We start from the raw sequence: 14,170 nt of genomic DNA, 5'->3' as shown, positions 1-14,170 counted from the left end.
TAACCTCTCTCTATACTATTTATTTTTTAACACATCGGAAAGCCTAATTGGGCCACATCATAATTTTTAATGAAAAATGCTGAAGGACTAACGTGAAAGTTGAGGCGTCAAACTGTCTGAAGAAAAATAATAAGAGGAACAAAGTAAAAGATTCGCTATAGTACAGTGGCCATTTTAGGTATAAGGCCAGATAATATTGTGTATTTAATTTCTAAAGAAAATTATATATTCTGGTCAGCTTAAAAGCATACTGGCTTCGTGGTCTAAGGCAAGAGAATCATTTGTTGACCAACAGACAAAATTCCCATCGCGCACACAGTTGGCTCTCTTCACCATGTCCACGACAACCCCATGCTTTGTTTCAAGCTCCAAATCCAATCCTCAAAAACCCAGTTTCAGAAGCGTTGTTTGTTGATGGCGAAACACAGAAAACTCGGTTTTATATCTTGGGACGTTGTATCTCCATGCTTTGTGTTGGCATGAATGAATGATCATTCCTTTTTCCGACCGGCAACCGTTGGCGGGAACAAGTAGGTTACGACGGCTATAAGTGGTTCATTGCTTTTTGTTTGGTCGGAAAGTCGTAATCGATGGTTAAATAGTCTTTGATAGATGCTCTCCTTGATCTTTAGTCTAGAGGTTTTGTAGTACTCGTTAGTGTTGTTATCATGTGTAGAGTCATTATAGTTAACCGACAATAGATTTAGCTCTAGCGAGTCGCATGCGTATGTTAGGGCCAGTCAAGAGAACACAGTTTATCAAGAGATGTAGGTATTTGAGATCTTATTGTGCATAAGTGATCGGAGATTCGGAGTGTTCCCGAGTCCTCCGAAAGTCTCAAGGTGCAAGATAAGTCCCGTAAAGGAGCTCTGGAAGGGATACAACAAGATTCTTACTGTTTGATTCGTAGACATAGTCGATATATCCGTCGGAACACGGAAGATTAATCGAGGTTTTCAAGTTTCTGAGATGGGGCGAGGAATTCGAGGACGAAAAAGAACATGATCATTGAACGAGGACTAACCGTGGGGTTTGGTAGAAACCGGAGGAGCAAAGCTGTAAATATCTATTTTTCCTGCTTTTTCAAGTTTTGATGAATGAAACAGTAAATGGTAAACATATAGTTGATGGGTCTATACCAAATAAGAGCTTATAGCTGTATTCGCATTTGTTCATTTTAAGTGTTTTTCGGACGCGAACAGGGTGCACTTATGGTGGAGGCGCACTCCGATATGGCTTTAGCGGAATTAGGAGACCTCGCCGGGACGAACCAGGCATGGGCGCTGTTAAACTACAGGTTCCCGGACGAAGAGCCGTATAAAGTCCTTGACATGGCGTTAGTGATAGCTCAGGCGACCCTTTTTGTTTGTGGTGGCTTTAGCCTCGGTCTTAGACTCTGTCATTGCATATGTGATGGTGTTGGTGCTATGCAGTTTTTTGCTGCATGGGGCTGCTACTGCAAAACGGGTACATTGGTAAAAACCCGGAGCCCTGTTGGGACAGAGAATTTTTCCGGCACCGAAATCCACCGACGATAAAATACCGACATCCCTAGTTCATGAGCATCGAAGAAGGTTCGAGCTTAACAACGAGTTTATGGGAATCCAAACCTGTTCAAAAGTGTTGCAAGGTTAGCAATCAGTTCCAAGCTCAACTAAAATCACTGGCTCAACCGAACGACATGCTCGCTGCTCGACCTTCGACGCGATGGCTCATGTGTGGCAATCATGGGTGAAAACACTCGACGTTAAACCACTACACTATGAGTTATATTTGATTCATTTGTTAATATTGCCATGCATGCAATGCAAATAGATTCATTCAGTTGTATCATTTTGTGTTTTCATTCAAACTCTGTTTATAGTTTCTGATGTTGTAACAAAATCGGTAAATAATGCAGGGTTGGTCTTCTCGAAGTACTTCTGGGACTTCTTGACTGGATACATTGTTTGCAGGGATTGATTGTCATTTAATTTGAATTGATGGATTCCTATTTGATCTTATTTCTACAGGTTTATTTTTTTTGTTAAAAATTTTGGATCGGATTGAATTGGTTTTGAGATAAAAATACATCTAACTCGAAATAATAGTATAGTTAATATATATATGTTTAAGGATAATTGTCGTATATACATATATCAGCATGATTTAATTACACTGTACAACTCTTTTAGTTTTGTATCTTTTTAGAATAATTGGATGAGAGTAATTAAATGTTGAGATTAACAATATAAAATGAGAAGATGTTCATTAGAAAATAATGAGTTAATCTCAGCATTTGATTTTCTTCAATCCAACGATCTTGAAAAGGTGCAATACTAAAAGAGTTTTACACAGTATAAGTGGATCAATATGCGATGTAGGTTTTTACCTTAAAAATTGAGTTAGATTCAAGTTAGGTAGAATTATATGCATATTCGGTACCTAGTTTATTATATATACATATATATTTTATTATTATTTTATAATGATTTTTTTTTTATAATTCTCAAATTATTTCACTCTAACTTTATAATCCTTAATTTCTTAAATTTTGCCATCATAACATTCTAAATTCTTAAATTTTCTTAAATTATTTCCCATTAACAATTTAAATTATTTTTTAAAATATTTATTTTAACTTCAAAACATTTGAAATTTAATTATAATTTTTGTTTTAATTTTTAATAATTTTCAATTATGTGCGAATGATATATTATATACCTTTAAATTTTAAATTTTAGAATTTATATATATATATATATATATATATTAAAAAATAATATAATTCTAAAAAATAAAAAATTATAAACCGGGTACTCGTGACCCAAAAATACAGGTACCCGAGTTTCTCGGTTACTCAAATGTAATAGGCTGGGACACGGGCCGAAATTTTAATACTAAAAAATTTCGAGTACCCAGTTTTGAACACACTTGGTGGTAGGACATTGAAGGAGTAAAGAAAGTGATTAAACTGTAAAGCGTACAAAAGATAAGGACATAAATGTGAGAAAATATGTCATTTGTCAAGCGAATAAAATATGAATTCAAAAATACTTTCACAATCATCTTCTTCCTCTCCTATACGTACTTTGATATACATGAGTTTGCGACTTATGTCGAGGAGTGCTCGTGGTAAAGTCAGATAATTTTTATTAATTATGAAATTATTGTGATATCATGGAGATATAATTGACATAATATAGTTAATAAATAATATGATATAATTAATGTTTCATATTATTAAGTTAATTGAGAATATGACAATACTTACATCATTAATATAAATGTAATAGTTTATTTATAATTGATTTAAGATTTTTATATTTTTAAACTAAATTTAGTGTTTCCATATTTATTTTTAATGATTGTATACATGAAATCATTAAAAAATAATTAATATTCAAATGATAATATATTATATTATAATTAATGATAATATATATATATATATATATATATTATAATTATGTTCAATTTATAATCATAAAATTGTGACATGTGTTACAATTTGATTTAAGAAATGAATTTATTAAATTAAAAAAAAATAGGATCTAATTAAATTTTAAGAATTAAAGTTAATCTTGGTGATCAAATTGATTAATTCTAAAATCTATAGGATTTAATTTACAAATTAAATACATGACTAGAATAAAATGTTTTAAAAATTAATGCTCAAATTAAGGCATTAGACATATTAAAAACAAAATCAGAATCAAATTGTATTAAATAAAAATCCAAAGAAACAAATCATATACAAATAGTGACTAAGGGTGTCAGCACCGCAAATAGGCAACCTTACAAGGACCTGCGCCCTAATTATACTAATTTTTAACTGTCACTTAAACACCTCTATTAAATGTAACGTCGTGACTATTTTAAACTCTTTTAATAATTCAATGATACATTTATCATAATTTTAAAAATGATAATCATTTCGCGACATGACACATAGTTATGTGATAATTTATGTAGTTACCCTAAAAATATCCAACGAGGAGAATTGGCACTTGGCAGTGGCAACTGAGTAAATAAGAGAAAATAATGCTGATAAAATTGGAAAACTGGAAAACAAATGCGGGGCGGGAGGGACAGGTGGGCAGTATAAAAGGGAGGGGCACCACAGCAAATTGAAGAACACTGCTGGCCCTAAAGTAAATTCCAATCTCTTTGTGTAAATCAAAAAAGAAAAAAAATCCATTGTTTCTCTTACCAGCCTTTGGAAACTCGAAACGAGCTTTCAAAAAAGACGAGAGAACGACGATAAGAGCAATGTGCTAGATCGCGAGCGCTAGAAGTCACTAGAAGAGTTAACGTATCGATCCTATGTAATGCATTAGATTCTTTTGATTTACTTTTCTCGAGAAAATTTTCCTTTAATTTTGTAGGTTGAGGTATGGTTATGACTTATGAATGTTGAGTGTTTGTTGTTGCTGTTGTGATTCTCTCCTATTTTCTGCTTGATCTGCGCTTTCTGGTTGATATGTAGTGTCTGTTTGGTTGCCTGAGAAGAAAGGAAAATATATTTGGTGTTGCATTTTGTTTTATGTTTTGATTGTTTCCATTTAAGGTTTTCGGTGATGCCGGCGGAAATAAGAGATCTAAGTCTAATATTTTCTCTCATTTCTCCGCATGTCGCACAGATTGATTTCTTTTTCTTTTGATTATCTATTTTCACATTGCCATTTCCGATCTATGCGTTGTTGATTGTAAATTGCTGATGAAATGAGGAAACTGAAAAGACAGGGTGGCTGAAAATGAGATGATGCTCCGTGGTACATTGTGACAGGTAGGAAAGCTGATATGTGTTTATGAATTTGTCTGCTAATTTCTCCGTCTTTTTCCGCATTTTTTGGCCTTTTACTATTTAAATCCTTTTACATCTTAGATCTGCTCAGCTGTTTTTTGTTTTGTAGCGTTTCTGCTTCAATTTGCATCGTATTTGCTTCGTCGCTGGTTAGGAGTTTTTTTAAGGTGAGTTCTCTAATCAGCTTTGCCTTCGCACAGTTGACTCGTTTTGTACTGGATTTCAAACGGATTTGACCATGATCATGTGCTTTGAGATTCTGAGTTCCCTTGCATCTTCCTGCGGTTTCTTGGCAACCTAACAGAGTTAATGACGTGTTATTATTAAATTATTGGATTTTGCGTATACGTATCATGCGTCGGATTTTAGCACGGTTTTTGTTTTTTAAGTCTCGTTTATGGAAATGTACTGAAACAGGACAGGGATGCTGATCTGTCGTTGAAAATTGAACAAGGATTTGGACCGAATGGACTTGGAATTCTATCAATTACTGATGTATGTACTTTTTGTATCTTTTGTGGAAATTTGTTTGTTCATGAGTTGATTTTCATTTGCTGTTATTTCTTATATATGATTTTATTTTTCGTTGTTTTAAATTTTGTGATCATTAGTAATTTATTTACAGGTTCCAGATTTTCCTTCATTACGTCGAAATCTTCTATGCCTTTCAGATAGGTACCGTATTGGTTTCAAAACAAAATTATTTTATAACCCATCACGGAAGAGAATTAAAAAATATTCTATAAATTTCCTTCTTAGCAGATTAGCTGCCTTGCCTGAAGATGTGAAGAAGGAACTTGAGGATCCTCAGAGTAGGTAATTATTTTGCTTTTTTTTCTTTCAAGAAAATATTTTTTCCTGATAAGCGATATGTTCTTCTTGTAATTGTTAAAAGAAAGAGAGCTTATGCAATTTAGGAAAGAATGAAGCAAGGGTATCATATTGTTATCTCTGATTTATATTATCCTGATGATATCGCAATCTTAACGTGTCTAATTATATTTATTGCTCTTACAGTCTCAGTAATAGTCCTCCGGGAAATTTATTGATTAAAAATGCATGACCATTTATTCTTAGATAGAGTGTGGCTAAGGCATCATGTAATAGGCTGGGACACGGGCCGAAATTTTAATACTAAAAAATTTCGAGTACCCAGTTTTGAACACTCTTGGTGGTAGGACTTTGAAGGAGTAAAGAAAGTGACTAAACTGTAAAGCATACAAAAGATAAGGACATAAATGTGAGAAAATATGTCATTTGTCAAGCGAATAAAATATGAATTCAAACATACTTTCACAATCATCTTCTTCCTCTCCTATACGTACTTTGATATACATGAGTTTGCGACTTATGTTGAGGAGTGCTCGTGGTAAAGTCAGATAATTTTTATTAATTATGAAATTATTGTGATATCATGGAGATATAATTGACATAATATAGTTAATAAATAATATGATATAATTAATGTTTCATATTATTAAGTTAATTGAGAATATGACAACACTTACATCATTAATATAAATTTAATAGTTTATTTATAATTGATTTAAGATTTTTATATTTTTAAACTAAATTTAGTGTTTTCATATTTATTTTTAATGATTGTATACATGAAATCATTAAAAATAATTTAATATTCAAATGATAATATATATTATTATAATTAATGATATATATATATATATATATATATATATTATAATTAATGTTCAATTTATAATCATAAAATTGTGACATGTGTTACAATTTTATTTAAGAAATGAATTTATTAAATTAAAATAAAAATAGGATCTAATTAAATTTTAAGAATTAAAGTTAATCTTGGTGATCAAATCGATTAATTCTAAAATCTATAGGATTTAATTTACAAATTAAATACATGACTAGAATAAAAGGTTTTAAAATTAATGCTCAAATTAAGGCATTAGACATATTAAAAACAAAATCAGAATCAAATTGTATTAAATAAAAATCCAAGGAAACAAATCATATACAAATAGTGACTAAAGGTGTCAACGCCGCAAATAGATAACTTTACAAGGACCTGCGCTCTAATTATACCAATTTTTTAACTGTCACTTAAACACCTCTATTAGATGTTAACGTCGTATGACCATTTTGAACTCTTTTAAATAATTCAATGATACATTTATCATAATTTTAAAAATGATAATCATTTCGCGACATGACACATAGTTATGTGATAATTTATGTAGTTTACCCTAAAATTTATCCAACGAGGAGAATTGGCACTTGGCAGTGGCAACTGAGTAAATAAGAGAAAATAATGCTGATAAAATTGGAAAACTGGAAAACAAATGCGGGGCGGGAGGGACACGTGGGCAGTATAAAAGGGAGGGGCACCACAGCAAATTGAAGAACACTGCTGGCCCTAAAGTAAATTCCAATTTCTTTGTGTAAATCAAAAAAGAAAAAAAAATCCATTGTTTCTCTTACCAGCCTTTGGAAACTCTAAACGAGCTTTCAAAAAAGGACGAAGAGAACGACGATAAGAGCAATGTGTTAGATCGCGAGCGCTAGAAGTCACTAGAAGAGTTAACGTATCGATCCTATGTAATGCATTAGATTATCTTTTTGATTTACTTTTCTCGAGAAAATTTTCCTTTAATTTTTTGTAGGTTGAGGTATGGTTATGACTTATGAATGTTGAGTGTTTGTTGTTGCTGTTGTGATTCTCTCCTATTTTCTGCTTGATCTGCACTTTCTGGTTGAAATGTAGTGTTCTGTTTGGTTGCCCGGAGAAGAAAGGAAAATATATTTGGTGTTGCATTTTGTTTTATGTTTTGATTGTTTCCATTTAAGGTTTTCGGTGATGCCGGCGGAAATAAGAGATCTAAGTCTAATATTTTCTCTCATTTCTCCGCAACCGAATGTCGCACAGATTGATTTCTTTTTCTTTTGATTATCTATTTTCACATTGCCATTTCCGATCTATGCGTTTTTGATTGTAAATTGCTGATGAAATGAGGAAACCGAAAAGACAGGGTGGCTGAAAATGAGATGATGCTCCGTGGTACATTGTGACAGGTAGGAAAGCTGATATGTGTTTATGAATTTGTCTGCTAATTTCTCCGTCTTTTTTCGCATTTTTTGGCCTTTTACTATTTAAATCCTTTTACATCTTAGATCTGCTCAGCTGTTTTTTGTTTTGTAGCGTTTCTGCTTCAGTTTGCATCGTATTTGCTTCGTCGCTGGTTAGGAGTTTTTGTGGCAATATTTACTGTGACGTGCACTGTTAAATTGCAGTTTTATTTTTATTTTTTAAATTTTTTAGAAAATAGAAGACAATAGTTACTTCGAGTATCTGGTAAATCCTTTATTTCCCCTTTTTTCCTCACCAGATATTCAGAAATGAAGATTTTCTTTGATTTTTTTAATATTATTTTTTCGATTAGTTGGCTGCGTTTTGTAGAAATCTAGATGTTGAATCCTTTTCCATAAAATTTCCTTCCTTTTCACGGAGAGAAAAAAGTGGAACCTGTTTTGAATTTGTTTTTGCAAATGTCCAACTCTCACCGGATGTGATTCATTGCAATTTCAGCGGACAATAGTTCATTTTGATTTATAAAATCATGGTTGCCACTGCTGCTACATCGGCATTCTTTCCCATCACTTCTTCCCCGGACTCCTCTGGCTCCAAAAGCAAGAAGCTTGGAAATGGATCTACTAACTTTGGAGGTATCTCGAAACCATCGGCTTCTTCTGGAAGTTTGCAAGTCAGGGCAAATGCACAAGCCCCTCCGAAGATAATGGTACAGCGGTTGTGATGACTCCAGTGGAAGGTTTCAAGGACGAAGATGCTGTGAGTCCTCCTCCTCCCAGGACATTTATCAATCAGTTACCTGATTGGAGCATGCTTCTTGCTGCCGTCACAACCATTTTCTTGGCTGCCGAGAAGCAGTGGATGATGCTTGAATGGAAGCCTAAGCGGCCGGACATGCTCATTGACCCGTTTGCTATAGGGAGGATTGTTCAGGATGGTCTTGTTTTCCGTCAGAACTTCTCAATTAGGTCTTATGAGATAGGTGCTGATCGTACAGCATCCATAGAGACATTAATGAATCATTTACAGGTTCGCTTTTGGTTATTGGCTAGAGAGTCTGAACAAAGAAATTATGAACTAAAATTTGTATGTTTTGGTTTACATGTGGATATGTTGCATAGGCTTGATTTTAAACTAATACATCTTCCTTTTTGCAGGAAACAGCAATTAATCATTGTAAAACTGCTGGATTGCTTGGAGATGGTTTTGGTGCAACCCCTGGGATGTGCAAGAAGAACCTAATATGGGTGGTTACTCGGTTGCAAGTTGTGGTTGATCGCTATCCTACTTGGTAAGACATGCCTTTTTGCTCCTATAGCTACAAAATAATTCATAATAAGCCACCCATGCTTTATCAACGTGGTTGTTGTTTTATATGTATCATCATAGAATGCTTTTCATCTCGAATTCCATGGATTTGATGTTAATGAACTTTAGACTCGTCTATTCTTCTTGCAGGGGCGATGTTGTTCAAGTGGACACTTGGGTCAGTGCATCAGGAAAGAATGGAATGCGTAGGGATTGGCTTGTCAGCAATTTTAAAACCGGTGAAATTTTAACAAGAGCCACAAGGTAGGGCATTGTTTATGATCTTTCGACACTGGTATGAAAGGATTTCATTCAATCAAATTATGTTATGATCTTTCGACACCGGTATGAAAGGACCAAAGAACTTTTAGTTTATAACACTTGCTTTAAATCAAAACAACTGTTATCATTCTGTGTACTTTTACTGAATTGTGTTTCTGAAGTGACTTATCCTGTTCTCTGTTTCGATTTCGCTTTTTGTGATCTGTAGTGTGTGGGTGATGATGAATAAACTGACTAGAAGGTTATCTAAAATCCCAGAAGAGGTCCGAGGAGAAATAGAACCTCACTTTATGAACTGTGATCCAATCGTGGCTGAGGATAGCCGGAAATTAGTGAAATTCGATGACGGAACAGCCGAATATGTGCGCAAGGGTTTAACTGTAAGCACCCACTGCCCCATCTCTTTCTTCAATATAGTTGTGGCCGTGTAAATTGCTTTACTATTCAATTGTTACACTTGTTTGAAATTTGTTCTTAAATTGCACAGCCCCGATGGAGCGACTTGGATGTGAACCAGCATGTCAACAATGTGAAGTATGTTGGTTGGATCCTTGAGGTATATCTCTTTTCGGTATCCGATGTACCTATATTTTATCATGATTTTCACCGATTGACTCATTTGAATCCTTTACTTTTCAAGTTACATGCAATTTAAGTGGAAGGTAATTATGGTTGCAGAGTACTCCGCTGCCGATCGTGGAGAATCACGAGCTTTGTTCCATGACACTGGAGTATAGGAGGGAGTGTGGAAGGGACAGCGTGCTGCAGTCGATAACGGCAGTCTCGGATGCCGGTGAGGGCGAAATCGAGTGTCTGCACTTGCTCCGACTCGAGGAAGGGTCTGAGATTGTGAGGGGGAGGACCCAGTGGAGGCCGAAGAACGCCGAAACATTCAGTAAAATGGGTCGAATTCCCGCACAAAGTGCATAGAAACAACTATCAAGCGCCGAGTTGAGACACCGCTATGCATCGAACTGTCGATGCATTGTAGAAGGTATCCTCTGTTCTCTGAATCCCATATAATATTATTTTAGCTTCGTGAGCTTACTGTAATTAGCTCCTTTATTTTTATTCTTTCTCCCCTCTTTAGCTAGGCTACTTCAGTTTAATTTGAGAGAGGATACGTATATTTTTGGTATTTCCTTAATTAGATATTTTACCACTTAAGCTGGCTAAAATTGACTTTGGATTTTTCTTATAAATGTGTAATGCAAAATTTCAATTTGAACACTTAGATGCAAACAGCTGAATTTGTGTTAAGTTCAACTAACGTAATCACAAAACTACCAAAAAATAAAAATCAAATTTTAATAAATAGACATATAAAGATGTTTATTTTTACCCTTATGTGTGTATTTACCCATTCCACGTTCTTGTTTTTACGTTGGATACGTGTACGTATATTATGTTATATTTTAATTTAGGGTAAATTATGTGTTTATTACCTAAACTATCATTTTTGATCTGTTTTAGTGCATAAACTTTCAATTTTTTCAAAGTCATACTTAAAGTTTGGTTTTTGCTTCATTTTAGTACACAGTCACTAAAAATTTAATGAGTTTAGTACTTAAATTATCGGTTTTGATCCATTTTAGTACTTAAATATTCAATTTTTTTCCTAAATTTAACGTTAAATTTTTAACATGGTTACTAAAATGAAACATAAATTAAACTTTAGGTATGCTTTTGAAAAACTTGAAAGTTTAGGTACTAAAACAGATTAAAAGTAATCGTTTATGTACTTAATGCATAGTTTACCAATATGCACGAGAAAAGAAGGTCAAACCCACGTCACCCATCCATCTTTATCCTGAACCCATTTAATTATGTTTTTAATAATTAATTTTAACAAGATCCTTGCTGTTTATTTGTATATATTACAATGTTAATCACTATCTTAACTATATAAGAAAACTTTATCAACATACGTGGTGGCACATGATTTTGTTTCATTATACGCATTTTTCTGATAAAATATTGTTAGTAAATTTATAAAGTAACGATTTTATAACATTTCAATAAAAACTTTAAGAAATATGAACTCATAGCAAAGTAGAAAATAAATCTCTACTTTTTCCCCTTATATTTTTTTAATTTTTTAAAGAAATAACTTCCAATTTCTTTTGGGTAAATTACGAGTTTAATATCTAGACTATCAATTTTTGTTCCGTTTTAGTATAAATTTTTAATTTTTTTTCAAAATCATACTTAAAGTTTAGTTTTTATTTTATTTTAGTACCGTTGTTAATAACTTTAGATTTTTATTTCATTTTAGCGCTTCGTTCAAAATTTAACGTTAAGTTTTGAAAAAAAAATTAAAAGTTTAGGTACTAAAACGGATTAAAACTAATAGTTTAAGTACTAAACACGTTAAATTTTTAATGACGGTATTAGAAAAAATTAAATATTAAGTATAATTTTAAAAAAAATCAATAATTTGAATTTTAAAACGAACAAAAACTAATAATTTAAATATTAAATACATAATTTACCTTTGGTAGTCAATTCCTACTATTTGAATCCTCTTTGAGAGTTAAAGGTGAACAGCGTGGCTATTAAGGCCAAATGCTGGGGTTTAATTTATTTATGAGTAAATAATAATATAGATTTTTTAATTATTGATTATTATAAACAAAATTTTAAATATTAGATAATTTTTAACGTATATATTTTTTATTAATTTTTTTTAGATAACTACGATTACGTATGTATAAGATTCAGTTTAATTTTTATTAGGGTAAATTACATCATTCCCCATTTAACTTATTGTTTTTCATATTTTATTCATTATTATATTTTTATTTTACTCACTGAAATTTTGAATTGCTCTTATTTTGATTATTTTAAATTATTTTATTATTATTTTTGTGCGACATGATATTTTTTATTATTATTTAATATAAAAATAATTTAAATATAGAATAAAAACAAAGGTGGTCAGCTGTCGCCGTCAACCGTCGTAGATAGTGGTTGTTCGGTTTCAGATTTTATAGTAGCTTTGACTCGACAATATGAGACCAAATCCATCTCCATTTTGTCAGAACTTGCTCCGAAACCATGAATCGTAGATCAAAAGTGAGGGATCCGAAACGTTTCAGTCCAGATTCACAAATTTTAAGATATTTTTTGGTGAAACAATCACCATATTCGAATTTATGAGTCGAGACGAACCGAACTATGAAATTTGAGACTAAATGATCACCATCGACTACCACCAATAATGGCATCCGATCATATTCTATTTTTATTTTATATTTTAAATTATTTTATATTAAATAATAATAAAAATATCATATCATATGAAAATAAATAATTCAAAGTGATCAAAATCTAAAGTTTATTCAGTAAATTAAAAAATTAAAATTACAGTAAGTAAAATTAAGCGGGGAATCATATATTTTATTTTATTATTATTTTTAATATAAACCGTCCTTCGATTTTTTATTTGATTATCCTCGAGGGGAAAAGAGGACTGCGCCGACTGTTTTTGCCGTTTGCCTTTTGCCACGTCGAGAAAAGGTTTGCGAAGCCATGTGATGAGAAGAAAACGACGCGTGGCCGACACGCAGCCATGTGATGAGATGAAAACTCCCACGGAAGTTGCAAAGATTTGACTCATTAGATTCATCTGGAACACGAGATGTTTTTGTGGAGAGCCCTTATTCCTCTGCACAAACCGAAAGCAGTGGTTGTTTATCATCAGCGGTTAACATTCTGTGTTGTACAGTTCATAGATAAGGATCCGAAGTTAGCCGGTAGTGTGATTACGGGTCTGTTAAAGTACTGGCCGGTTACGAATAGCCAGAAGGAGTTGTTGTTTATTAGTGGGTTAGAAGAGACTTTGGAGATGACTAGCATGGCGGAGTTCGTAACGATCACGGTTCCACTGTTCCGGCGTATTGCATTCTGCTTAAACAGCTCCCATTACCAGGTACATTTTCCTCTTCTAATCGCTATGAGAAAAATGTTGACGACATTGCAATATGGGACGGTTTTTGACTTCTCTTGTCCCCCCGTTTGCAGGTGGCCGAACGACCGCACTTGCTGTAGAACAACGAGCATGTCTTTAATCTTATAATGAATAACCGCCAGCTGATATTTCCTCTAATCTTCCCCGCCCTCGAGCGAAATTCCGGGAACCATTGGAACCAAGCAGTGCTTAACCTGACGCGCAGCATAAAAAAGATGTTCTGCGAGATAGATGAGGAGCTTGTGCTCGCCTGCCAGCGTAAGTTGGAGGAGGAAAACTCACGGTCAAGCGAGGCAGCTGAAAAGAGGAAGCGAACATGGGAATGCCTCGAGAGCACTGCTAGCTTCGAACCTGCATCTGCCAACATGATTCTTCCCATGAAACCAGCTGCATGCACGATCGCCTGTTAATCACTCGAGTAAACCGGGTCGAGAAAAGCTAAATACGCATAAATGTATCTCTAGCTGCTCTCATTGTTTGATGTTGTATTCTTGAATTCAGCCAAAATCCGGTTACATTTTGTATACTATAAACATAACTGCTCGAATTAAAAGCTCGTAAAAATAACAGCCCTTTCTTTTACCATTGAAGCTGGTTATTATAATACCACTCTCATAAATATGAACATAAGTTGTACATATACTGGGGCTAGTTCTTCAAAACTGAACTGGGTTTTAACACCGAGTTAGTGGCACTCCAGTCCAGGCCTGATCTGATCACCATGGATATGTCACTGTCATTTCATTTATAGTTAGTGGTT

At 33.4% G+C, this 14,170-nt stretch overlaps 1 protein-coding gene, 1 long non-coding RNA gene and 1 pseudogene across 2 annotated transcripts; all 3 read left to right on the top strand.

The window, feature by feature from the left end:
* The first annotated feature begins 5,166 nt into the window (after positions 1 to 5,166).
* LOC120124202 lies at positions 5,167 to 5,622 on the top strand. The gene is made up of 3 exons (XR_005516261.1): positions 5,167 to 5,281; positions 5,412 to 5,461; positions 5,549 to 5,622. It is a non-coding gene; the product is annotated as an uncharacterized LOC120124202 (long non-coding RNA).
* A 2,697-nt stretch (positions 5,623 to 8,319) lies between these two features.
* LOC120124195 lies at positions 8,320 to 10,373 on the top strand (annotated as a pseudogene).
* Positions 10,374 to 13,080: 2,707 nt separating this feature from the next.
* On the top strand, positions 13,081 to 13,995 carry LOC120124206 (serine/threonine protein phosphatase 2A 57 kDa regulatory subunit B' kappa isoform-like). The gene is made up of 2 exons (XM_039142924.1): positions 13,081 to 13,371; positions 13,464 to 13,995. The coding sequence occupies exons 1-2, from the start codon at positions 13,081 to 13,083 to the stop codon at positions 13,488 to 13,490; spliced, it is 318 nt and encodes a 105-aa protein (XP_038998855.1). The 3' UTR covers positions 13,491 to 13,995.
* The last annotated feature ends 175 nt before the right edge of the window (positions 13,996 to 14,170 follow it).

The sequence above is a fragment of the Hibiscus syriacus genome, unplaced genomic scaffold (assembly GCF_006381635.1).
Source record: "Hibiscus syriacus cultivar Baekdansim isolate YM2019G1 unplaced genomic scaffold, ASM638163v2 tig00110415_pilon, whole genome shotgun sequence".
In the NCBI taxonomy this organism is placed as follows: domain Eukaryota; kingdom Viridiplantae; phylum Streptophyta; class Magnoliopsida; order Malvales; family Malvaceae; genus Hibiscus; species Hibiscus syriacus.
This window is presented reverse-complemented; position numbering and strand designations above follow the sequence as displayed.

Bases quoted from the DNA above. Each gene is read 5' to 3' on its own strand.
- LOC120124206 (XM_039142924.1), top strand. From the start codon at position 13,081: ATGTTTTTGTGGAGAGCCCTTATTCCTCTGCACAAACCGAAAGCAGTG. The intron at 13,372-13,463 runs GTACATTTTCCT...CCCCGTTTGCAG, and splicing joins TAAACAGCTCCCATTACCAG to GTGGCCGAACGACCGCACTT.